The following is a 24,012-nucleotide window of genomic DNA, read 5'->3' as shown; positions in this document are numbered from 1 at the left end:
TGGTTTTGGAGACCAAAAGTCTGAAATTGAGGGGTCCCCAGGGCCATGCTCTTTCTGGGGCTTCTAGCGAAGAATCCTTTCCTGATTCTTCAAGCTCCTGGTGTTTGCCAGCCACCCTTGGCATTTCTTGGCTTGTAGATGGTGGTCGTCTCCCTAGGTTTCTTCCTAGAATTTTTCCTCTGTGCCTGTGTGTCTGTCTCTTTTTACAAGGACACCCATCATTAAATAAGGGTCTTGTGCCCCAGTGACTTCCTTTTAATTTAAGTGCCCCTGTAAAGACTATCTCTAAATAAGGTAACATTCTGAGAACCTGAGGGTTAGGACTTCAGCATATCTTTTGGGTGGGGGGCAGTTCAACTTATGGCAGTGACCACAACATAGGGATGACAGTGTTCAAAAGTTTAGGATGAGTTGGGTGTGGTGACACATGCCTGTAATCTCAGCACTTGGGAGGCTGAGGCAGGAGGATCTTTGCAAGTTCAAGACCAGCCTGGGCTACAAAGTGAGCTCAAGGCCAGCCTGGACTGCATAACAAGACCCTGTCTCAAAAAGACAAAAAAAAAAGCTTAGGATGACAAACCCCATGATTCATGCATGCTCACGTTTCACATCACTCTGAGGTTCCAGGGTAAAGCTACAAATCTAAAGCCAAGCATGGTGGCACATACCTGTAACACCAGCACTCTGGGAGACTAAGACAAGAGGATCACAAGTTTGAACCCATTAGTGACTTAGCCCTTGTCTCAAAGTAAAAAAAGGTGCTGGAGATATAGTTCAGTGTGAAGGACCCTTGTTCAATCCCCAGTACTGGGGGGAAGAGTTATTATTCTATAAAGAGCAACACACAGACGATTGTACTGTGGAAAACTACAAACAGTGATTTTATTGGGAACAGCAAGTGTTATAACCCAAGTGAGCATCATAAGTCAAATGACAATAAGTTTGCTACCTTTGTAGACCATCTCGTGCTGGTAAAAATAAACTTAGACACAATACATTTTTACAGTTTATTTGAGCAAACAAAAATCAGATTGGGAGGCTCCAAATCAGAATAGCTCAAAAGCGCCACCTTGGGGACACAAAGAGACAAGAGGAGACCTTTACAGTCACAGAAGTACAGTAAAGGCAATGTATGACTGGTGAGGGTTGGCGGCAGCTGCCTTATTTGGTCACTGTCATAGGAAACCCCCAATTTATATGGGACTTCAAGTTCACTGGTTGTTCCTGATTGGTTGAGCTTAACTTCTGTTTTTCTTTGCTATAATACCTGCATTTACAAGAAATAGCTCGAGTTAAGTCTTCTCTGTATTTGCAAAACAACCAAAATTGAGGTCACTTAGGAGAGTACACTGGCTCTGTCATTTAGGGAATCCCTCGGGCCTGGTCTCCCCTGTCCTTTAACACTATGATCGGAAGCAAGCCAACCTCTCAACTATCCAGATATTTTTGTTTAAAAGTTTCAGCAGAGAGTGATTATTGTACTGCTACAAAATCTATCATAGAACTCTTTCCTACACTTAAGCACAAAGAACTTGTATGTACTGGATGTCCCCAGATTAGGTTCACAGCCTTCTCAGGACTCTGCTCTTCCCCATCAACACAGGGCCATCCGTTCTTTGGGGTTTCAGCCAGAGCACTCGGGGCCCCGCAGGCACCGCGTCAGCTCCTGCCACGGCTTCTCAATGAACAGCGTCAGGGCCAGCCCCGAGACCAAGGTCAGCACACAGTGTCCAGAGAAAAGATAGAACTGTGGGGAAACAGAGCACACAGTTTTACCCCGCGACCCCTGTGTGTTCGGATCGTAGCGTGTGTCACGCTGGCTGTGTAAAATGAATCTGTGGAACAAACAGTCCCACGCATTAAACATAAAATCAAGTTGTCATCCTGGGCTGAAACCCTCCCTTTTTGTCCCCCAATGAAACAGAGAACAATAAGGCTCTTTAGAAAAAAAGCAAAACAAAACAAGCTTCTATGAAAGCCAGTCCTTTGCTTTGCGGCGAGGAAGAGAACAAATCATGGCATTATCCTAGAAGCCGGGCTGGCGCTCACTCACCATGTTGGTGTCGGTGTAGTGAATGAGCGTCTCCTGAAGTCCGTTGTACAGGATGATCAGCATTGGGTGCACCAGGTAGCAGGCGTAGCTGATGCTGGATAGGAAACGCCAGAGATCACAGGAAAGCATCTGGTTGACCAGACCTGGAAGAAGGGACAGACACTGATGCATCAAACCACAAACCCCTCTCCGGGCTGATGAAGACATGACACCCTGGAGTCTCCTCATCTCGCAGCTGCCCTTACCCATCACACTCTCCTGAAAAGGAGGGGTTTCTTTCGTACTTATTGCTGTATCTAGAACACTGCCTAGCATCTAGAACACTGCCTGTTACAAAACAAACAGAAAATAATGTTTCATATAATTAAGTGAATAAGCAAAGATGAACTCATAGACGAAGGAAGCATTTGCCCCAAGTGAGGTCCAAACAAGATGAACCAAGATATAACTGCAGAACAAACAAAATAAAGGAAAATTAAGCCAGCAAAGAGCGAGTGCTCAGGTAGGTCAAACACAGTGACGTGCCCTAAAGCCAACAATGCTGCATGCTTGTGGTGAGCTACGATCGACTCCTGCAACCCCTCCATCACATTAGGAGCAGATCTCACTGGTCATTGGATTGAGTTTTATGGTCATTTTAAAAATTTGTTTTGGCTTTAAAACTGTGTATTATAAACATAAAATCTGTATCTAGCTTTCTATTTCTACCCATTTAGGTAAAATTAGAATAAAAATAATTTAGGTCAAACTTAAGGGTTGCTGACGGTGAAAGGTTTTATCCAAAGGAGTAGCATCATCAGAAAATGACTGGCAACTCAAGAAGACAAAGTTGAGTCTGAAAAGACCTGTGTGGTCCTTGTTGCTACTAACCCAAGATGGCTGAAATAATTATTTGAATTATCCAGAGCTTTTCTAGTCCTGAAAGTCTCAATTAAAACTTTCTTCAAATGTTCCTTTTTTTTTTGAGAGATTAAAAGGAGATTTTTCTAAAAAAGTATTTAAACACTGACCTCCTCTATTCGCTTACTACTCATTTGACATCTTGTAGAAAGTACTGGAGATACAAATCAAGCATCAATTTCACCCATAACTGGGGATTGGCTAGTGACAACCCATTTTTGACATACTCCTCAAGAATAAGCAAAGGGGCGCATGTGTCACTTAGATGAAAATAGATGCCACCTTTACTCAGATTAATGACTGAGAGAATGTATTACTTCCTTTGTAATGATAACGCTAAAATTTGTTTAATTATCGCAACTAAAGATGTTCCTCTCTCATCATTTACATTAGCCAGTTGTTCGTGATAGCAGCAGGACTTCTCCACTGGACAGGAACACCATGATGAGAGCCACAGGATCATAACCTGCCTCTGGGGTGGGCAGCGGGAGGAGGATATGGTTATGGGGTCTGAAGTTTCCCATTAATATAAATACATCGTGCAGAGAAAGCACAGCCCACTTCCTGTTCAGCACCATTTCCCCTTATAAGGGAAAGCTTTTTAAATCGGAATATTAAAGAATGAATCATTCATCGTTATATTAAAATACTCAAAAATTGAAGAATGATTTAAATCAATATCTCGGGGCAATATCATGCAGAAATGAAGAGCACTGGCTTTCGACCCCACACTTGGTCCTGGTGCATTTTCTACCTGAGCCACTTATCAGCTGCCCACCCTTCAGGTGCTGCTTCGTCTCCAGGCACCTTGTTCTAACTGAGAAATAGAACTGGTTACAGGTCCATCTTCTAGAGGTGTGGTCAGCGTGACCAGGGGCCCCTCAACTAACATTTTCCCTGGGACCTGATACACGGTATGTGCTCAATCAACAGGAGCTGTTAGGATCAGCTCATTGTTTTCTACTTTATACCATGATTTCCAGCCACCTTGGCTGAGGCTGACTGGTCTTAGTGCACAGGCTTAGTCTGAGCTCATCCCGGTGATGTCCCTAGAGGGTACAGCTGCTGCGCCTGCCCCTGACTCAGCTCCATGGTCTCAGGATTTCTGCGAAATCTGGGGACAAAGCCTTTTGTGGATGCTGCCTGCCAGCCTTCGTCTGCCATTTGCTGACACTGCACGCACCCCATTCTTACCTCAAGCCTAACAGGGAAGAAGGGAGAAAAACATCAGGGATCATAATCACATAGCACCTCTAACCTGGAGGAAATCTCTCTTTCCATTTACATCTTTGGTCTGCCTGATTCCTTACACACCAAAGCTGACTGAGAGAAACTCAGTTTCCCCTTATGGAAGGGGATCTTGGAGACATTTATGTCTCCTCCCCTCAGACAAAGACCCTGAAGCCCAAAAGGGGTATGACCAGAAGTCTTCTTGTCCATGGTACTGTATTATTATGTTTTCTCACTACGCTACTCTGCTTGAGTCTTTTGTAACTTCTAAACTAGAGTCACTGGACAGACCGCAAGTTTTTCCTTCAGAACCTGCATTTGTACAGAAACCAGTATAAAAATCTATGTGGGGTGTTTACCCGAGGATATGGGCAAACTGATGCGTTTGAGTCAGAATGAATCATTCATAACCACTCCAACAAACAGAAGCTTCTCTGGGTGTGCATTTTATTTTAAATTTCTCACCCTCCAAGGGACAGGGTGAGCTCAAGTGGAGTGACCCCTCCTACCTCCATAACCTTCCTGGCAGGCAAAGATGACCCAGCCCACGGCCACTGCCCACAGGGTCCGGTGAAGGGCCTGGTAGATGGCAGCAGCCACAGAAGAGACAGCAGAGATGTCATCCACTACGTACGCCAGGGCAACAACCACAAACAAAGTCAGCAGGGAGCAAGTCCACCCCAACAGGGCCTGCACCTACAGGGAAGGGAGAAGCAGTACGCAGCCCATGTTAGCCAGTTATGTCGTTTCGCACAAACTCACTTTTTTGGTGTTATTTCTGTCACTTCAGATCTCTGTGTGTGAACCTGTCACTGCGCAAATTTGACTGACATGAAGGTACAGACTAGCAGTCACTGGGGGTGGGGAATGATCTCGGGGAAAGGAAGGTGCATGGCTATAAAGGATGGAATGAGGAGGCTGTGTGGTGAAAGAGTTCTGCTCCGTGGTCATGGTAGTTACATAAATCTCCACATGATACAACACTGTCTAGAAGTATACACATATACAACAGGTGCAAGTAAAACCAGTGGACCTACAATCTAGGGGTTTTACCCATGTCAAGTCCTGGGTGGGACTGTGTACCATGGTCATGTCACATGGTACCAGAGGAAGAACCAGGCTGAGGGGTACGTAAGACCTCTCTGTACCGTGTTGACCACTTCCTGTGAATCTATTATAATTTCAAAAGAAAATTAAAAGAAAAAAGTAAAGTACTGCTCAAGTCAACTTCCACCCCTTCCCCTTAATCAAAGAGGGCTTCTTGATTGGTTCTGGCCTCATCCTAAATGTGAGGACTGCAGGGCTATGCACTGGGCTACACCTTAACCACTGGGGCATAAAATGGTGGGAGGATTGAGAAAATGGAGAAGTTGTCCTCTCAGAAAGCAGCCCCATGATTTAAATGCTACTACTGGCTGTTTAAGGTCATGCCACCCTTCTTGACCTTGTAGACCTAAACCCATTTTTCGAGACCCTTTCTTCTCTATATTCTAGTTCTGCTGTGATGATGTTTACACTGAACTGACCTAACATTATGTCAGCCCACCACCTTGTCTCTTAGGTCTGCCTTGGGTCCCCAGTTCCTAGCCTAGTTTCTGGCTATGTGGAAGGAAAGGTGAGCCCTAAGGGGCTCTCTGCTGTCACCCTGAGACCCCCTTTATTCCTTAGCTAATTCCTTGGCTTCTACAGACCTGTAGTCTTCCAAAAGGCATCCCAGGGATATGTCTCCTTGTCCTTGCCTGCCTGCCTGTCTGCTCATAGACCAGCAGGGAGCACGCCATCTCATTCCTAGCACATGCCACATACCAACCACCTCCAGCTCAGACTTTGGGTCTTTATTTTCCAACTTCGAAAGGGCTGAGTTGAATCTATCAAACCAGCTCAGCTTGGCTATTCCTAGCTCTGTGGTCCTGGCCCTGATGCTGGCCCTGGAAGTGGCTCCCATTTCTCCCTCTCCATCTTAGTTTTTCTCCTTCACTCACACCCATTCCCTCCCCAGCCCCCATATAACCTGGACTATGTTGAAACTACTCTACTATGATCTACATCTGAACGGTGCATGTCTAGGAGATACCACAAGCCTAAACCATAAAAAAGTCACACAGCCCATCTCCATCATTTCCTGCTGGTTAAATCCTATGACTTATTCCTGCCATGAGCCACACAAGGTTCTCCCAGCACCAGGGCTTCTTCTTTGCAAAGTCTAAATGAGATACACACGAAGCCTAGGCAAGCAAAGGTGGACCAAGCAGGAGCTGTAGCCTAATAGTGCAATAGGATTCCTGGTCCTTCTTCCATTGGGAGGCAAATTATTATTCATTCATTCACTTATTGAACAGCTTCAGTGAATCCGAATCTCTCAGAGCCAGATGCTGGGTATTCGGAGATGTGTAGCAGATGGTGTGTTCAGGAAGCTCACAGTCTCTGGGTAGAAGAGGGCGTTACCATGTGGCAAGAACAGAAATGCACAGAACATGGTGGCACAACCTGGCCCGGGGGATAAGGGAAGACTTCCTACAGGAGAAAATTCTAAGTGAACCTTTGAACCTAAACAGGAACTAAGTGAGAGGAAAGCAGTAGGTATTGGGGAAAGTTGGAGAGAGGAAAAGCATGCTCCAGGCAAGCATGAGCAGACACCCAGATGCCAGGAACAGCTTGTATGTGAGAAGAGCAGAAGCTGCCCTGAGCAGGCCAGTGTCACTGCCCTGCCACACCACAGGCAGAGAGCAGCAAAAGAAGATGACACTGGAGAATCAGAGCCTCACTGTGGGGACCTTGAGGATCTCCCTGAACAGACTGAAGCTCGCTGGAAGCCACTGAAAGGTTTTGCACAGTTCGCAGTCACAGCCAAGGTGGCTTCTAATGTAGATTTGAGGTCAACAAGGCTGGAGGCAAACCAGGAAGGAATCCAGACGAGATGGGAAGAGCTTCGACAAGGTCAGTTAGAGAAGCTCAGAGAGGGTGGCAGGAGAATCGATCTGCAGGGCCTGTGACTGCCTAAGGGGGTGGAGGTCGATGGGAAGATGGCTTGAAGTGAACCCGGGCATCCAGCTTGAGTAGTGAGGTTGGATGGTGATCCAGAATGATTCCCCACAAGGGAACCAAGGACAGCACCATGTGCTCAGGGCCCACCTGGAAGGCAAAGTAACGACTTCTGCCCTTCCAGACACCTCCTGTCCTGAGTCCTGATTCCCAGATGGAACCATCAAGTAAGACAAAGAAGCCTGTCTATAGAAACCAGAGTCTGCTATTAAACATCCAGCCCAACTCACTCTCCCCTCCCAAAGAAGATCTTGCCACTGTCATCTCTCTGGGTGTGCACGCCCACATCACTGGTTGCTCTGAGTCTGTGCGAAGCCTCTGTGGAGTGGATCCCACCAGGCTCCAAGTCTGGAGCTTCATACGGGCAGCTCGGTAAAGAGAATCGGGCTCTGGGAAAAAGGTAAGTTGTTCCCATCCCTTAGCATAAAGAGACATCCACAACACACCACAGCACAATAAAGCGCCTAGCAGTCCAATTCCTTCTGTCCACGGCTCAGAGGAGCTTGTCCAGATGGACCATAACAATCCCACCCAGACCCTTTCCCTTCAAGGGAGACATGGAGAAACCATACCTTAGTTTTGAGAAAGTTCGACTGATGGTTTTGATGCATGAAAATACTCAAAAAAAGGCCCACGAGAAATGGTCCACATCGGCAGTAGGGCTTGGTGTAATATTCCAAGAAATATAACCCAGCCTCTTTTTCACTGAAAAATATAAGGAAATAGAGGCAAAGGTTATGTCTGATCTGGGCACAGGAAAGGGAATCCCTGCAGGGTCCTTTAGAGTAACTAGCAAATCCAAAGGTAGATTTGGGGCACATTTGTTCATTTCCTCCATAACAATCCACAGTCAGTGACCTTATGATCCTGCCTTGGGTCCCAGTCGGTTTGTTCAGATTCCAAGTTCCCTTGGGCTCCTCTACCCCAGATCCCAAGGAACTATGATGACTTCATCTATCATTTTAAAGAGTCATTTCTGGTGACTGATACATAAGATAGTTCCAAGAATGCGGCACCCAGAAAAGACTGTCCTGAGAGAAAAGAGAAGCCGTAAGAGGTCCAGGCTGGTCCTTACGTGGATACCACAGAGTATTCCTTGATGCTGTGACTTCCCAGGTAAGGTCCCCAGACACCACCAGCAGCATCACCTAAGAACTTACTAGGAATCCAAATCCACTCCTCCCTCAAACCTACTACATAGGAGAAACTGGTGGTGAACCCAGCCATGTATGCAGTACACACTCTCCAGGTGACCCGAAACCCCTTGTTTGAGAAGCAACATCTGCAGACTACCTGTCACAGGCAATGTCCAAGTTGCACCCAGGCCCACTGAACCAGAATCTCTGGGCACAAGACCGTGAAGGAGGACTATTAAACCTCCCCTGGCTCTCAAAGTGCAGCCTGGAATACAGCCACTGGTTTAAATGTGTCATGGCTATCCCCAAAGCTAGAAGCAACCTCAGCTCTGAAGCCCATCACTGTCCACGCAGGGATGACCAGAGGCAGGAAAGTCTCTAGAGCGTTAGTGAGTGATTCTTCAACCCGGGCCTCCCATGGAGATCCTTGGGAGCTGTCCCATACATCAGTTGCCTGGGCCCCACCCCCAGAGATGCTGATTGAGTCTGTCAGAGGGGAGGATGGAAGCATTCCGAGTTGAGAACACCCAGCTGAAAGTGCATCCAAAGTGCAGAACCAAGGGGATAGGCGGGAGGAAGCCTCCTCCCGGGTCTGGGTCACTGGACATGCTCACAAAGGTGGATGACACGGCATGAAAAGAGTCTAGTGTTCTGGCCAGAAGCTTGCAGCATACCCATTCAGTCATTCATCCATTCATCCATTCATTCATTCATTCCTGTAGCCATATATCCCAGCCTCTCACAAACACATACTGAGCACTCAAGGGCAGGCACCATTCTGGATAGTTTTACAGGGGGAGGCCAGCTGCTCTGGGAAGGTAACATCTGCAAAGACGTCTGGGAAAGTGAAAGAGAAAGCCCTGCAGAATCTCACACTAATGCAGAGCATTCTGGGCTGAGGGACACCACGTACAAAGGCCTGGAGTCGGGTGGGGAGGGGGTCAGTGTGTTGAGTGAGGCCAGGGAGATTAGTCTGGACTCAGCACGTAGGAGGACGATAGATGAGACCAGAGGGCCCCTGGAGGAACTGGAGGAGATGACCGGCATGTGTGATTTTCCTTTGTGTCACTGGACGCTTCATTGAGACTGGACAAGCTGGTAATCATATCGGCGGTTCCAGTTTAACACACAGAGGACTATAAGGGAGAATCATCACACATAGCTCATTGGGGAGGTAAAATAACATTGTGAGTAAGGTTCCAGGTTCCAACCACGCCGGCACCACCTAGTATCTGTGTCACTTGGAAGGAGTTAACCCGATGTGAATTTCAGTCTCCACCTTCCCAGCAGAGATTTGCCGCTAGAGGAGAAAACATTTCAGCCACGTGGGGGCGCTCCTTCCCCTGAGAAGAATTTCAGTGGCGAGGACTCCCCACGACCAGAGGAAAGGTCTGGAAGTCTGCAAGCAAAATGCAATCAACTTTCTCAACCCTGCCGAAAATTCCCCGCCCAGTTTTCCCACCAGGCGATGGGCGCAGTGCGAACAGGCTGGCATTCGGAAGCCCTCCCTGGGAGGTCCTGGCCCCTGAGGAAAGGGCAGACAAGGGACAGACAGGGCTGGCAGAACCAGTTACTTACTCGGCTGCAGACAGAGACGCCACCGGAAGTTTATAAGCCAACGTGAGCATCGCAGTGGCAGCGAAAGACGACAGGAACAGCATGGCCCCGAGCAGGACAAGGACATGTTTACTTCTGCAAAGAAGAGAGGACATGGGGAAGAGCACCCCTCAGTTTGCTTCACCAGCACCGTTATGAAGGTGCCCATCCGAGGAGCCCCTGAGGACAGGAGGGGCTTGGGGAGGGGTGGTGGGCGCTGGGCTGGGGTAGGAGTGCCTGAGGGGCCTTTTATCCCGACCGTTTACTCACTATGTGGCCCTGGACAGGGCCTTGCACCTGTTCCTCATCTGGACAGGAATGATGATAACATTCCTGCCATCGCACCATGCTAGGGATCGGAGCCATGCCCGGAATGTCCCTTGTCATCTGCAGTACACTCTGTGGAGGCTGATTTAGGCCGCTGATTTAGGAGAGAAATCAACTGTTCAACACAGGGTGGGACCCAAGGTGGACACGGGCATGTACTCCAAGGATGAGGAGGCAGGATGGAGTAGGAAGGGATCCTGGTGTCCCTGACAATTTGGAAGCAGAGCCTGAGACAAAGGCCTAAGTGTGGGTAGTCGTGTGGGGTTGGGAACAGGGTTAGGGACCAGGAGCAGATGAGCCAGGAAAGCTCAAACGAGAATGTGCTCTCAAAGTGACGGATGCTCCGCTCTTCCAGAATGTTCTGCAGAGCCTGTTGAACTGCACCCCAGAACTGTCCTGGGGGATGAAAGAGAGAACCTTCCCAGTATCTGCTATTCCCCCATTTGTAAGTGTGGCCCCATGCAAATTGATCTCTCCACACTTCGGGATTCTCCATTGTGAGACCCAGAGCGTCCCCAAAAGGATGCCAGTTGTGGTATTGAAAGGTTCTGGGTAAAAAAAAGGAGAGATTTGAGGACACTGGCTCAGAGCGAGACACTATCTGGTGGTACCGGTTCGGAACTGTAAGGATTGGATCTAAGTAGGTCACCAGTAATGTACAAGTGTCAAACACGGGTTTCTTGAAATTTAAAAAGTAATTTGTCATTATGATTCAAAAACCCCCAAAATATTCATATCCTATGACCCAGTAATTCATCTCAAGGATGTGCATTCTAAAGAAATATTAGAGTTGGAGACAAATGTTTATCATGAAAATATTCATCAGGCCATTACTTATGGAAGTATAAAATTGGAAATAATCCAAATATTTAACAGTGGGAGGAAGTATGAGTAAATTACTATACAGTTCACTTAGGAAATGGAATGTTATACAAACATTAGTATTAGGTTTACTTAAAGTAAAATAATGTAGGGAAATGCATATGTCATAATACTATCCAGCAAAAGATAGTAAAGTGTATATGCAGAGTGCTTTCATGTATAAAAAGCTAGGCAGAAAAAGATATTAGAAGAATAAGCACCAAAATATTAATAATAACTCCATCTTGCCTTGAGGGACAAAGGACTGGCAAGAGTATTTTCCATTCTCTTAATCCTAATATTTTCCAGTGTTTCCTACACTTAGCAAAATTAGTGTTGAATTACTGCTATTCTAAGAAAAAGAATTAAAATCTCTTAAAATGTGGCATGAAGCCAGGTATGGCGACACATACCTGTAATTCTAGCACTTGGGAGGCCATAGCAGGAGGATCCTCGAGTTCAAGGCCAATTAGGGGTAATAGTGAGTTCAAGGCCAGCCTGAACTACATAGAGAGACCCTGTCTCCAAAAACAAAACAAATTATATATATATAATTACTCATGCCATATATGCATGGCATGAGTAATCTACAAGCTATCAACCTCCCCATGAATTATTGAGGCCATAAAGTGTTTCTAAAACTAACAAAAATCAAGGTGAGAAATATCCAGTGTGGGGAAGCAGGTCCACCACCACATTGCTGAGGGCACTGTAAATTACTTCTTTCTGGAAAGCAATCTCACACTGTGCAACAAGAACCACAAAATTGTTCCTACCCTTTGACCTGGTAATTCCACTTGGAAATATGCCCCAAGGAAATAACGAGGAGAAAAAGTAGTGTGTTCAAGACATTCATTGCAGTGCCATTTATAATCGTGAAGAACTGGGCACAATCTAGATGCCCAACCATAAAAAGGGCATATAAATCCTATCACTGGCGGGTGTGCAGGTTATGTCAATAGTGGAAATGTTTATAAGAACAGTTGGAATGGAGAAAGCTGAGCCCTAGGTACTACATGCACACTGATTATACCTGCAAAACTGCACTGACTTGCGTACAACAAAGATTGGAAGAGAAAGTGGGAGAAGGTACATGGCAGAGGATGCAGTATCTCCTTCTCTGAAGTTAATTTCCTTAATTTAATACAAAGCTGCTCTGCACAGAACTGGAGCCCTTTATAAGCATTTCAGAAAGAGGCCACCTGGAGCAGAGCGCCTGTCCGGGACAGACTCACTTTCCGTGGATGAAGAGGATCACCGGTGTCATGAAGTGGAACTGGAAGTCGGTGGCCAGGTACCAAGTCCAGCCGCTGCACTGCAAAGAGAGAAGCAGGGTGACTCGCCTGCCTTTGGGTACCGGGCATGCGCCACACCGTCACCAGGAGAAAGCCCTCAGTGGCAGGCACTGGGGGCTTCCGCGGGCAGAGAAGGAAATTTGAGTTACAGCAGTTTCGCGTTCCTCTTTCTATCCATCCTTGAACAAGCCTGGATAGGAGGTATCATTATTGCTATTTTATAAAATGGAGATTCAGACAAGTTCTCTCTTTTGTTTGTAAAAACCAATAAGAGCTGGTTTTCTGGGACCACTGTGGGAACCGAACTCCTTCATGTGACAGGAATGTATGAGGTTATCCTTATGGTACGGCTGGCACTCAGAGGGCTCGGCCTTGTTCTCCTCCATGCCTGGCCCTCACCCCCATGCTAGGAGGCGAGAATGTGTTCATTTGACAGCAAGGCCTGGCTCCCCATGCACTTCTGTGGGAACTGCAGAATTCCCATGCCAGATTGACTTGGGGTTGTCTGGCCAAAGCCACATGGTCCCACAGACTGACCATACTTGTGCAAAAGAAGGCTGTTGCCCATATTTCGTCTTCCACGTGAAGAAATTCCTGTGGGAAATTCTGTTTCTTGGGCTCCAGCATCCCAGGGAGCCCAGACTTCTGCAACAGAAGGGGAAACTGCATCCACAGGCAAAGGCGAGAGATCTAAGGCAGAATGTGTCTCTAAGAGGAGATCAGCCCCTGTCCATGCAACTGATTCCTACAAACAGTCCAAGCCCGTCCGCACCTGAGAACGCACTCCGTCTACCCGAAACCCCGCGCAGGCCCTCACCTGCAGGCAGTTGGCAGTGATGCACTTCCGGTCAGAGCTATTGGGCATTGACCGTCTTGGTATGAAGTGGTATGTGCCGTCGAAAGGACCTGCCGCACTAGAAATTTTCTTTTCAGCCCCACTTTCAAAACATATGAGGGATTTAGTGAAATGACTTCATTATAGCCATTTCAATTCCTTTCACACTGAGTTCATCATGAGAACATTGAGGCTTTGGGGAAACGAGGTATCCAGGCTTTGTGTCTGTGAACCTACCCTGTCAGGTCTGGCCTGAAACTGAGGAACATTCACTATGTTGAGAGCACGATGCGCTGTCCAATCCCAGGAGATCCTCTGTGCGCAGGAAGGGAAGTGACCTTCCCGCGGGGTGACAGGGACTGGCTCAGGAGCCACAGTGGGGAGTGGGGAGCAGCTGCCTTGGGACACGCCTCTAGACCGTCACCCCTCACTAGCCCTGCTGTGCCCCACTGTCTCTCTTACAGCAGCTGCCCCTGGCATAAATGGGCATGGTTGCTTCTATCCCACCCCCGGAGATAGGCCTCAGGTTGGCCCTTGGAAAGATCACCAAGCCATGTGACCCGGAGACCCCCTCTGCACCCCTCTGCTCTCACAGCTGGAGACTCACCGCATTGCGAACCAGCATGAAGTTGTTCAGCAGCAGCAGGTTCGTCCACCACGCCTGCCGGCAATTGTCCCAGTGGACTTTGGGCACTTCCCAGACAGGTCCCCAGGGAACGAGAGAGAACAAGCCAACCAACAAGCACACTGAATACAGATGAAGAGGCTGCAGCCTGTTAGGAGACACCCGGGAGAAAAAAGGTGACTGTCCACAAGGGTTCTATTCGGTCCCCTCTGTGGGCACACGGTAGGCTGCATGGGTGGCAGCCACCTCCCTACCAGGCCTCAAACACCCCTGCTTTCAAGGGTCCAGAATGACTTGCTGACCACCAGTCATGTGCTGCTGTGGGTCTGCTGATGCGAAAGTACTGTGATGTACTGAGCAAGTCATCTAGTCAGCCACTGTGGTGGGAGCTTTGTAAATATTCTGTCAGGCAGCTCCTGCCTCCACTTTACCTCCATGACTCTGAGATTAGAATGCAGAAAGTTAGGGTGAGTCACCCAGTGCAGTGGTTGATTGATTGTATCAATCTGAGAAGTTCAGAAGCTTGACTAAACTTGGCTCAGCAGTTGGCTCAGCAATTCTACATCCTAGGGTGTAGAGGAGCCACCCTAGGGTGGATCATCCCCTAGATGATATAAAATGGAAATGAGGAAGGACAAAGGGGTTCCATTCTTCAGAGGAGCTCCAGTCTTCACCTTCAGCTTGGACATCATCTCCTGGCTTCTAGTGCAGACTCTTCGGCTTCCTCCTCGGATCCTTCAGCCTTCTGGTGTAGACTCATCAGCCTTCTGTCGCAGACCCATCCTCCTCCTGATAGGGACTTGCACGGAGTGCTGCAGTGAACTCCAGACCCTGGACCGAATCCTTTGGTCTCCAGTTGCAGACACCCTCTGCACGCTTCCTCATCCAGCTCTTTGGCTGACCGTCATAAGCCAATCTTGTGATTTCTTATACATTTGTATATCTTGTTTTGTACCTGTTTCTCTAGTAAGACTCTGACTGATACACCTGGGTCACCAACCATCGAGCAGCACAGAGAGTCAAAAAACACTGATACAATTCATCTTAATGTCATTTACTTAGACTAATATATCTAAAATAGTATTTCAAACATGTAACCAGTATAAATTATAATAAGCTATTTTACGTTTCCTTTCAATAAAGCTTCAGTGGCATGGGCAGATTCCACTGGCCACTGTTGTCTGATGGCAGCATATCGAACTGTTAGTGTCTGGAGTTTGGAAGTGAGGGTGTGGCAGGGAGATGTATACAGTTCTGGCATAGATAATGGGCAGTCTGGAGTCAGATCCCTCTTTTAAAATAATACACTTTAAACCGGGCATGGTAGCACACGGCTATAATCCCAGCACTTGGGGGTCTGAGGCAGGAGGATTGTTGTGTGTTTGAGACCAGCCTGGGTTACAAAGTGAGCTCAAGACCAGCCTGAACTGCATAGTGAGAACTTGTCTCAATAAAAAGACCAAACAAAGCGTATGTAAAAATTCATTGAAACCCAATATTTTATAAAATTAATATGCACTGATAAAATATATTTAAAAATTTATTTTGGGCTGGGAGTGTAGCTCAGTGGCAGAATGACTGCTTAGCAAGCACAGTGCCCTGGGTTTGGTCTCCCGCACCACAAAATAAATACTAATAATACATTGAGAAACTCAAGGTAGTTTTCACTCGGTGAGAAAAGAGGAAATGGCCCCCAGCTCTGCTGAACATCTGAGTGAGGTTGTCAGGGCCAGGTGTGGTGTGACAGTGGGGAACTGACAGGACTTAGAATGTCTCCACTTAAAGGTGTCCCCCGCCCTCAGCCAGGTGGTGGAACAGCACCAAAGCTCTGCTCTGCACCTGTGGACCAGACCGGTGGGCCCGCCCCATCCTCTCTGCAGTGACATCACCCAACATAGGGTATGTTGCTGGGCATTCGAGGAGCTGGAATGGAGCTGCTGCTCAACGTCAGAGAGAAACAGTAGGTGAATGTGATAGTTAACTATGCTGTCAACTTGCATAAGAAGTGCCCAGCTGACTGGTTTAGCACAGTCTGGGCGTGTGTGGATGATGGGCTTCCTGAAGACGGAAGACCCACCCTGGGAGTGGGTGGCAACAACCAATAGGGTTGTAGTCTGGATGGAATAAAAAGGGAAAGAAGAAGGCAAGCCTCACTTCTGCTTTGTCAGGGGAGCTCTAGCTTTTGCCATTGCCTTGGGACATCTATCTCCAGGCCTGTAGCTCAGACTCTTTGGCTTCCTGGTAACAAACTCACACAGGACTCTGCAATAAGCTCCAGGCCTTCCACTTTCGACTGGACCCTTCAGATCCCCAGCAAGCAGACAGCCCTTTTGCACTGTTCCACACCTGACTCTGCAGGCAGCCATTATAAGCCTACCTCATAAATGCTATGTAGTGACTTGGTCATGACGCACCTTTCCAAGCCAAGCATGGTGGGGCACACCTGTAATCCTAGCACTCAGGATGCTGAGGCAGAAGGATCTCTGCAAGTTTGAGGCCAGCGTGGGCTACTAAGTGAGTTCAAGGCCAGCCTGAACTGCATAGTGAAACCCTGTCTCAAAAAGATATTTTAAAAATGCACCACTCCAGATCAGCTCATATGTCTGTTCGCTTAGGTGACAGGTGCCTCCCTGGGCCTGGGTCTCCCAGGCTCCCCCTCTGACCTCATGGCCACTCCTGCAGGCCTCCAGCGTTGGACCCCCATCTGTTACTTCCTTCCCCCCAGGAGGAAGTCAGCCCTGCTCCTCTCTAAAGCTGCGCTTAGTATAGACACCATCAGGAGGTAGCAACCTCCTGTCCCACAACTGTGTTCCCAACTTTTGTGCACCCCGTCAGGGTGCACATTAAAATGAAAGCTCTGTACCCGTGGGCTCCAGAGGGGTTAAAGCTGCTGGGAGGTGCACTCCTTGAGGGGCAAGGCTACAGGAAAAAAAACAGGAAGCGAGTTCTAGTTCTGCCTAAATTTTTCACACAGCCTAAAAACATATAACTTCTCCTTTTCCCTCTTCCATAAAAAGTGGGTCGCGGTATCACTGCACTTGTCTAGAATGCACAAGGCCCAGGGTTTGACTGCTGGCACTGCCAAAAAATTGGGAGGGGGTGGTCCTCTCTCCTAAGATTTTTTTGAGAATCCAATGAGATATAAGACAACCTATAGCACCATAGAAATGGATGTGCACTGTATTTTTATCCAAGTTTCCAGGAGAACTAAAATCAAAGAAGGTATTTAAAGCACCATCCTGGAACTAGGAGTATAGGAATGTAAGTAGCTCAGTGATAGATCTCATGTCTAAAATGTGTGAGGTCCTGGGTTTGATCCCAACCCTGGGAAACACACATACACATACACACACATACACACCAAAGGGGGGGCGGGTGGGACAGGATCTTAGCCAGAGTCATGCAGATGTGAGAAGCAGGTATCCTCAGACTTCGTGGGTGGAACCGTGAATTGGAAAACACTGATCAAAATGTTAGGTGCACCAAACCATTTCCACCTGTAGGAATTTACCGGACTAACACACCCATCCAAGTGTACAAACATGCATATGCACTGTCTTCTTGTCCAAGATAGCAAAACCCTTGGAAACTTCTGTCCACGCCCACTGTGGGGACAGGTTAAATACATAATGGCTCACGCCCATACAGTGCCATACAAGCCACCTGTAACACCAGTCCTAGCAAGCGGTCCTTGTGGATGGACAGAGAATATGCCACACTTTGTCACTAAGTGAAAAAAGCACATGCAAAATATTGTACTACATAACGCAATCCTATTCGTAGGGCAAGAGACAGTGCTTATAATGACATGTACAGTTTCTGCAAGAATTCACAGGAAACTGTTGACAAAAGTGTCCTATGAGAGGTGAGATTGGAAAAGACACTTTATTTTAGTTTCTCCTTTCTCCTACAGTCACACATCTTTCTCACAAGCTCTAAGAAAGACGAACTTTAATGTGGCTCCTGGTGAGAGTAATCCTGCAGTTTTATGGCTCCAGAACATGACTGTCTGTCTCCCATTAGCTCACCTCTATCAGAGTCAGTCCTAGAAGCAGGGCTTTTTAATTTTCTTATAACTTGCAGTAGCTCCCGCCTTCTACTTCTGCTCCCTCACAACCTGCCTACTGCCCTGTGGCCAGAGTGATCTTCAAAGATCTTCAAAGGCTTCTACCTCAGAACAGCACAGGACTTCTGCCAGCAGCCCCGAGGCCCACACCCCCTGCCCTCACCCCCGTCTGCCTACGAGCCCCGCCCTCCACACTGCTCCCCGCGCTGCAGATAACACCTTCATGCTCTTCGAGGGTCTCCCAGCCCCCAACCGGTCTGTCCTCAAGACTTCACTCCCCGGCCCAGACTGCTCTTTCTTCACAGCATTTTCTTTTCTTCGAAGATTCTCTTCTTTCAGCGGGAGGAACACTGAGTCCTACTGGCACAAATGAGAACATCCGAGGGGCCAGGCTGCGGCTGCTGGGTCCCCACACCGCACAGAGGCGATGAGCTGGGGTGGTGTGTGCACTGCAGTTGCTCCCTGCCAGGGTTCAACAGAGCTTTGGCCCCGGTCAGACTGATTCCCTCCCTCGCTCCCATTCCGATGCTTTCCAAGTTCTCTGTCTGCACAGGGCCACCATCTTCCACCACATCGCTCCGGCTAGGAGTTCCACGTCTTTGATGCCCCCATCGCCGTTCCCACTGCCAAACACCAGCCTAACCCTGCTCTCCTGCCTGGATATTGTGATTGCTTCCCCAGAGGGTGATGCGCCTCATCTTGCCCCACAGCCTTCCCACGAGCCCGCTCCACCGGGCCCACTCCTGCCCCCACCACTGCTTCTCTGTGCCCACTTCTGACTGCCTCAGCCACCCCTAGATAACCCCCAGCACCCATCCCTCTCCTCCTGAGAACCTCAGTGCAGAATAGCTGCTTACCCCCGGCACCATAAGCAAGTGACACGGGGAAAATGGCCTTCCCGGGAGAAGGACTAGGGTTGCTAGAGCTTAGAAGAAAAGATCATGGTGAAAAGAAGTCAGTAAAGGTCTATTTCTTAGTTCACCCTCATCCTCATCCTACCTGAAGGCAAAAGTAAAAGGTAAATAACAGCAACAGTAAAGCAAAAGCTTATACTTATGAAGGACTTAATATCCATTAGATACTTTCTAAATACCTCACCTACGCTGTCACATTCAGTCCTCACGAGTTCTATGAAGGAAATGCCATTATTTCCCCCACTTTAGAGATGAGAAAATTCAAGCATGGGAACTGTGAGACGCTGAAAGTCACACAGCTGGTACGAAACTGATCCAGAATATGTGCTCAGTGGAACTCTGGGGCCTGCTCTTGCCCTCTCCATTTTACAAGCCCTGACAATTGTTTCAGCTGTTTTGAGATAGTGCAGTGTACCAAGACGGGCTTGGAACAGGAGTAAGGAGAGCTGCGGTCCAGCCCAGCAGTAATCATGACTGAGAAAATGTGTGTATGAAGGAGTTGAAGTTTCCTTTTCTCCTTTAACTACAACTGCGTCATTGCATCACTGCCATTCTGCCATCACAGATTCTGTAGTCTGTGCCTATCCCAAAATCCCTTCTGCTTTAATCAACCACACATTCCGAAGGGACAGCAGCATTTCTGCCTCTCTCTCGGCACAATGACTGTTGTCCCAAGATTTGCCCAAGTCCCTTCCTGGTCACATTTTATCATTTCCATTCATACTCTGATTTATAGGGTCTGATGTCTGCTAACTTGCAGCCAGACTAAATTTCCTATAGAGTGCACAGATTCTGTGGAAGCTGCCAGTACATGTATTTAAATCTGTTTCTTATCAACTGAAAGATAGTTTTTGCCAGTGGAATGTACCAACTTTCATGGCATTTGTTGTACTCGAATTTGAACCATAATAAAACAGCAAAAACCAAATTTGTTTTTTTTTTTTTTTTTTTTTTTTGAGACAGGGTCTCACTCTGCAGCTCAGGCTGGTCTTGAACTCACTTTTGTAGCCCAGGCTGGCCTTGAACTCACAACGATTCCCCTGCTTCAGCCTCCCAAATGCTGGGATTACAGGTGTATGCCACCACCCCCGGCCAAAAACCAAATGCTTTTAAGGAAATAAACTATCTTTCTGTTTATTTGTCTTAAGAAATTCTTTCAAACGTGGGTTAAACACTGAAAAATAAATTATTGCACAGCAACAATGAATTAAGAAATTATATAAATAAACCTACCTTACAAGACGATTGAAAAAGTATCTGCATATGACCTTAAGGGTTATTCCTTTGTCTGAATTCTGATGCATCTTTAGAAATGACCTTGCACTTAACCAACCACTAAGAGAGAAAAAAGAATTACTTAGCAATTAGACAGTTCACTAGTTAATTGAGTAGGTCCAGGTTAGACTAAGTGATGCTACAGAAATAAAACACCTCTGAGTCTTATAACCACAATCTCTCCCTCCCTCCTTCCCACTCCTCCCCCACCTCTCTCTTTCTCTCCTCTTACTCATGTAACATACTCATGGCCAGTTGCTTGGCATCTTCCTCACTATGGGACCTGGGTTGATGGAACGACCTTATCCGAAAGGTCATCAGTGACCACAGCAAAGGACAAGAGCATTCTGAAGAGTCTCAACACAACAATCAAGTACTGCAGCCTGACAGTGACATCCTTAAAGCTCTTAGCATAAGGGTTTAAAGCACTTTGCATAATGGCAATCTGAGGTACCCCTTGCTGGTCAGAACCAGTAACTGGTCCAGGAAAGTGAAATTTTGTTGAGTGCCTGGAGGGTGGTAAACCAGATATCTCTGGTGAACAATGTGGGAAAGTAAGACTCGGAGATTATTAAATGGGTTTCCCAGGATTACAGTTAGAATTCTTAACCAAAGCACTTCAGTGACACATCCATGACCCAGAATGCACAGCTGAAGGAACCAAAGTCACAGCCTTAGCGCTGTAACTTGAGCAAAAGCCTGTTTGTGAGTTTCCCAACTTTTCGACATTCATCCCAGTGAGCTTTGCGGGTGTTTCCCTGAGTGAATGTTTTCTACCACAACACAAGGCTATCTGTGTGTGTTGGGCCTGACTTGGACAGGATCCCGGAGGCCTGGAGAATGTCTCTGTTTCTGCCAGTTAGATTTTCCTTTGAAAAGCAACAAGTCAGAGTCATTGAAATAGGAACGAAATTTATAGAGATCTAAAAGAGACTGCTGAGAGCAGCCAGTTCTGCTTCTGGCCTCCCTTTATTTCAGGAAAGGATGGATCAAGGCCATCCTTTCTTTTCTGCATGACTGGTACCCCCTCTCCTTACCAGCCTGGTTGCTAAGCAGAACCTGGATCCCACTCCATGTGCGAGCATCCACCACCCAGCTTTCCAGCCCATTAGAAGAAGGCCTGAGAAGACTGTAGTAAAACAGACCATGAGCAAGAGAACTAGTTACAAGGGGCTACAGCCCTGTGTCCTGAAGAGACAACCACACAGTGGAGAGGTGTGAAATGAGCCCAAGAGGGAGGAAAGGATTCCAAAATAGTTACCACTAGGTATTCTTAAAGATTGTCAGAAGTCTTTGATTTTACCAGGCATGGTGGAACATGCCCGTAATCCCAGCTACTCAGGAGGCTGAGGCAGGAAGATTACATGTTCAAGGCTAGCCTGGACAATTTAGCAAGACTCTGTCTGAAAATAAATAAAAAGAGCTGGAGATGTACCTCAATAGTAGAGCATTTGCCTATCATCCATGAGGCCTAGGTTCAATCCTCAGTACTGCACAAAAACAAGTTTTTGATCCCACTGTGTAATATCAGTGATATCCTGATTAAGACATGATTTCCTTGTGAAACAGGTTGAATATCCTTACTCTAAAAGGCTGGTTTTCAGATGCTGGACTACATATACATCCATAGTGAGATACCTGGTTGGTGGGACTAATTTTAAACACAAAATTCATTATATTTTATATTATCTCATCCACATGGGCTAAGGGTAATTTTATACAGTATTTTTGATGTGCCTGCATTTTGTCTGTGACCTATCACATGAGACTGGGAGTGGAGTTTTCCCTTTGTGATGTCACGTTGGTGCTCAAAAGTTTTCAGATTTGGAGTATTTTGGATTTTAGATGAGGGATGCCCAACCTGTCTTCCTAAGTTCTGGTTGTAACCTCACTAGCTGTGTATGTAGACTTGGACAAGTTATTTCATCTCTGAACATTGAGTTTCATGTCTGCAAAAGTGGGATGAAATTGTCCCCTTGTTCAAAAGAAAATTTAAAATGTTTATTGAAAGGAACAGTTAATGCTTAAAATTTTTTTGACCAATTTTGCATGCTTATATCTGGTAATCTGAACAATTAATTTGAGGACAACAATATGCAATATAACAACCATTGGTGAATTCCTACCATCTTGTCTAGTGAAGCTCCATATCATTCCTAATTTTTTTAATATTACTTTTTATTCTCTTTAATTGTTTGATCAATCTTACATTCTTACATCTGGTAATCTGAGCAACTTTATTGAAGACAACAATATGTAATATAACAACCATTGTTAATTCCTATCATTCTGTCTTGAAACACTGTACCATTTTTATTGTTTTTGCTTTGTTTTGTTTTTGTCTACATTGGTTTTTTGTTATTATTTTTTATTATTCTCTTTGAAATTAAAAAGAAGAATATGAATACCTTCTAAAGTAATAAAATAAAAACTATAGGAAAAAGAGTCACAGAGAGTGGATGAGAAATGGAAACCAACAGGGATAAAGAAGAAAGCCGTGTCTTTCTCTGCCTCTAGACGGGCATCAGCATCTGCCTGGCTACCCCATCCGTACTGTCCTCAGTTCTTCCCACCTGGGCCCACATGGTGCTTCTTGCATCTTAATGGGCATCAGGATCATCGGGGGCTTGGGACAGCCCAGATGCTGGTCCTGCCCCCAGAGAGCCTGCCGCAGTCGGGAAGGGGGCACCTGGGAATTTGCATTGCTAACAAGTCCCCAGGCAGTACAGATCTGAACGCCTCTGATGAAAGGCACAGCACTGCCTGGCCCACACCAGCCCAGGTGTGAGGGATTTTCCTCCACGCATTTGCAGTATTCTGGATGTTTGGTATTCAGCAACCTTCACCTGTGTTTTACATATCTCGGGGCTGTCCAGCGGCTCCTCTGCCATCTCAGACTCCCACGATAAACCAGTGGCTTTTCTTTCCCTTCCTTTTTCCCTGTTCCTGGCAGCCTTTCTAGTCTCCAGACTGAGTTCCGGGTTTGGTTCCAGTCATCTTGATTTGTCCTTGCCAGCCTCCTTCCCAGGACTTGGAACTCTGCCAGGCAGACTCAACTCAGCATATGACATCTTTTTTTTTTAAACCTGGCTTGACCAGAGCCCTTTGCAGGGAACAGAGTTCTGGTCTTTGCTGTCTTGTGGGCAGAGCTCCCCGCCCTGCAGGGACCCTGTAGCTGCTCTAATACCAGCCCGGAGAGACTCAGCTGTGTCCTCCTGGAAACCTGGCCCCAGTGAGCATCACTGCCAGGTTCAGTGACCCTTGCCTGTCTGGACCGCTCTCTGTTGTCACCTTGGCCACCTCCCGGTAGGAGCTGCTGCCCTGTGGGCAGGGTCCGGCTCATTCTGCACTCCCCTTGCTCTGTACTATAAAAAACGATCACACCAGGATCCTGAAATAAAACAGTGAAGAAATTGACAACAATGTGTTGAGCAGTGGTCTATGGACTACTCCGTGGAGCACTGCTATAGGCCCTGGTGACATCAGTACACAAAACAAAAGCATTCCTTGCATTCCAGTGGAGAGAGGAGGACAATCAATCAAACAAACATGGCATCTACAGTATGGTAGGTGAAGAGAAAAATAAATAAATCAAGAAAAAACTGAGGTAGAGAATGCTGCGTGGGTTCATTTTACAGTGGTGGGGCCGGCATGCCTGGCTGTGAAGGTAACATTTGAGGAAAAAACCTGAAGGAGAAGAGCGGGTGAAGAGCCAGCATACTAGGGAAGGAGGAGTTGCAGCTAGCTCTGTCCTAGCCCGCTGGCTCTCACACTTTGGAAGTTCGTGGAATTGTACCCACTTCTCCACATACTCAACTCCCAGAACTCACACAACAGAAGAGAACACGGCTTAGCCC

The 24,012-nt window shown here is 47.0% G+C and overlaps 1 protein-coding gene across 1 annotated transcript in view; it reads right to left on the bottom strand.

Annotated features, from left to right (window-relative positions):
• Positions 1–866: 866 nt before the first annotated feature.
• LOC102005869 (nose resistant to fluoxetine protein 6-like) overlaps positions 867–24,012 on the bottom strand; it is a 57,405-nt gene continuing 34,259 nt past the window's right edge. The window contains exons 8-15 of the mRNA XM_005373174.2: positions 20,114–20,215; positions 13,883–14,048; positions 12,381–12,460; positions 9,940–10,053; positions 7,798–7,930; positions 4,693–4,879; positions 2,054–2,196; positions 867–1,747 (exon numbers count right to left, since the gene is read on the bottom strand). Coding sequence (XP_005373231.1) covers positions 1,625–1,747; positions 2,054–2,196; positions 4,693–4,879; positions 7,798–7,930; positions 9,940–10,053; positions 12,381–12,460; positions 13,883–14,048; positions 20,114–20,215 — 1,048 coding nt within the window. The 3' untranslated portion in view covers positions 867–1,624. The remainder of the gene's footprint in view (positions 1,748–2,053; positions 2,197–4,692; positions 4,880–7,797; positions 7,931–9,939; positions 10,054–12,380; positions 12,461–13,882; positions 14,049–20,113; positions 20,216–24,012) is intronic.

This window comes from Chinchilla lanigera, unplaced genomic scaffold, assembly GCF_000276665.1.
Source record: "Chinchilla lanigera isolate Chin_1 unplaced genomic scaffold, ChiLan1.0 scaffold00001, whole genome shotgun sequence".
In the NCBI taxonomy this organism is placed as follows: domain Eukaryota; kingdom Metazoa; phylum Chordata; class Mammalia; order Rodentia; family Chinchillidae; genus Chinchilla; species Chinchilla lanigera.
Note: the sequence above shows the minus strand (reverse complement) of the source record. Positions and strands in the feature narration are given on the sequence as shown.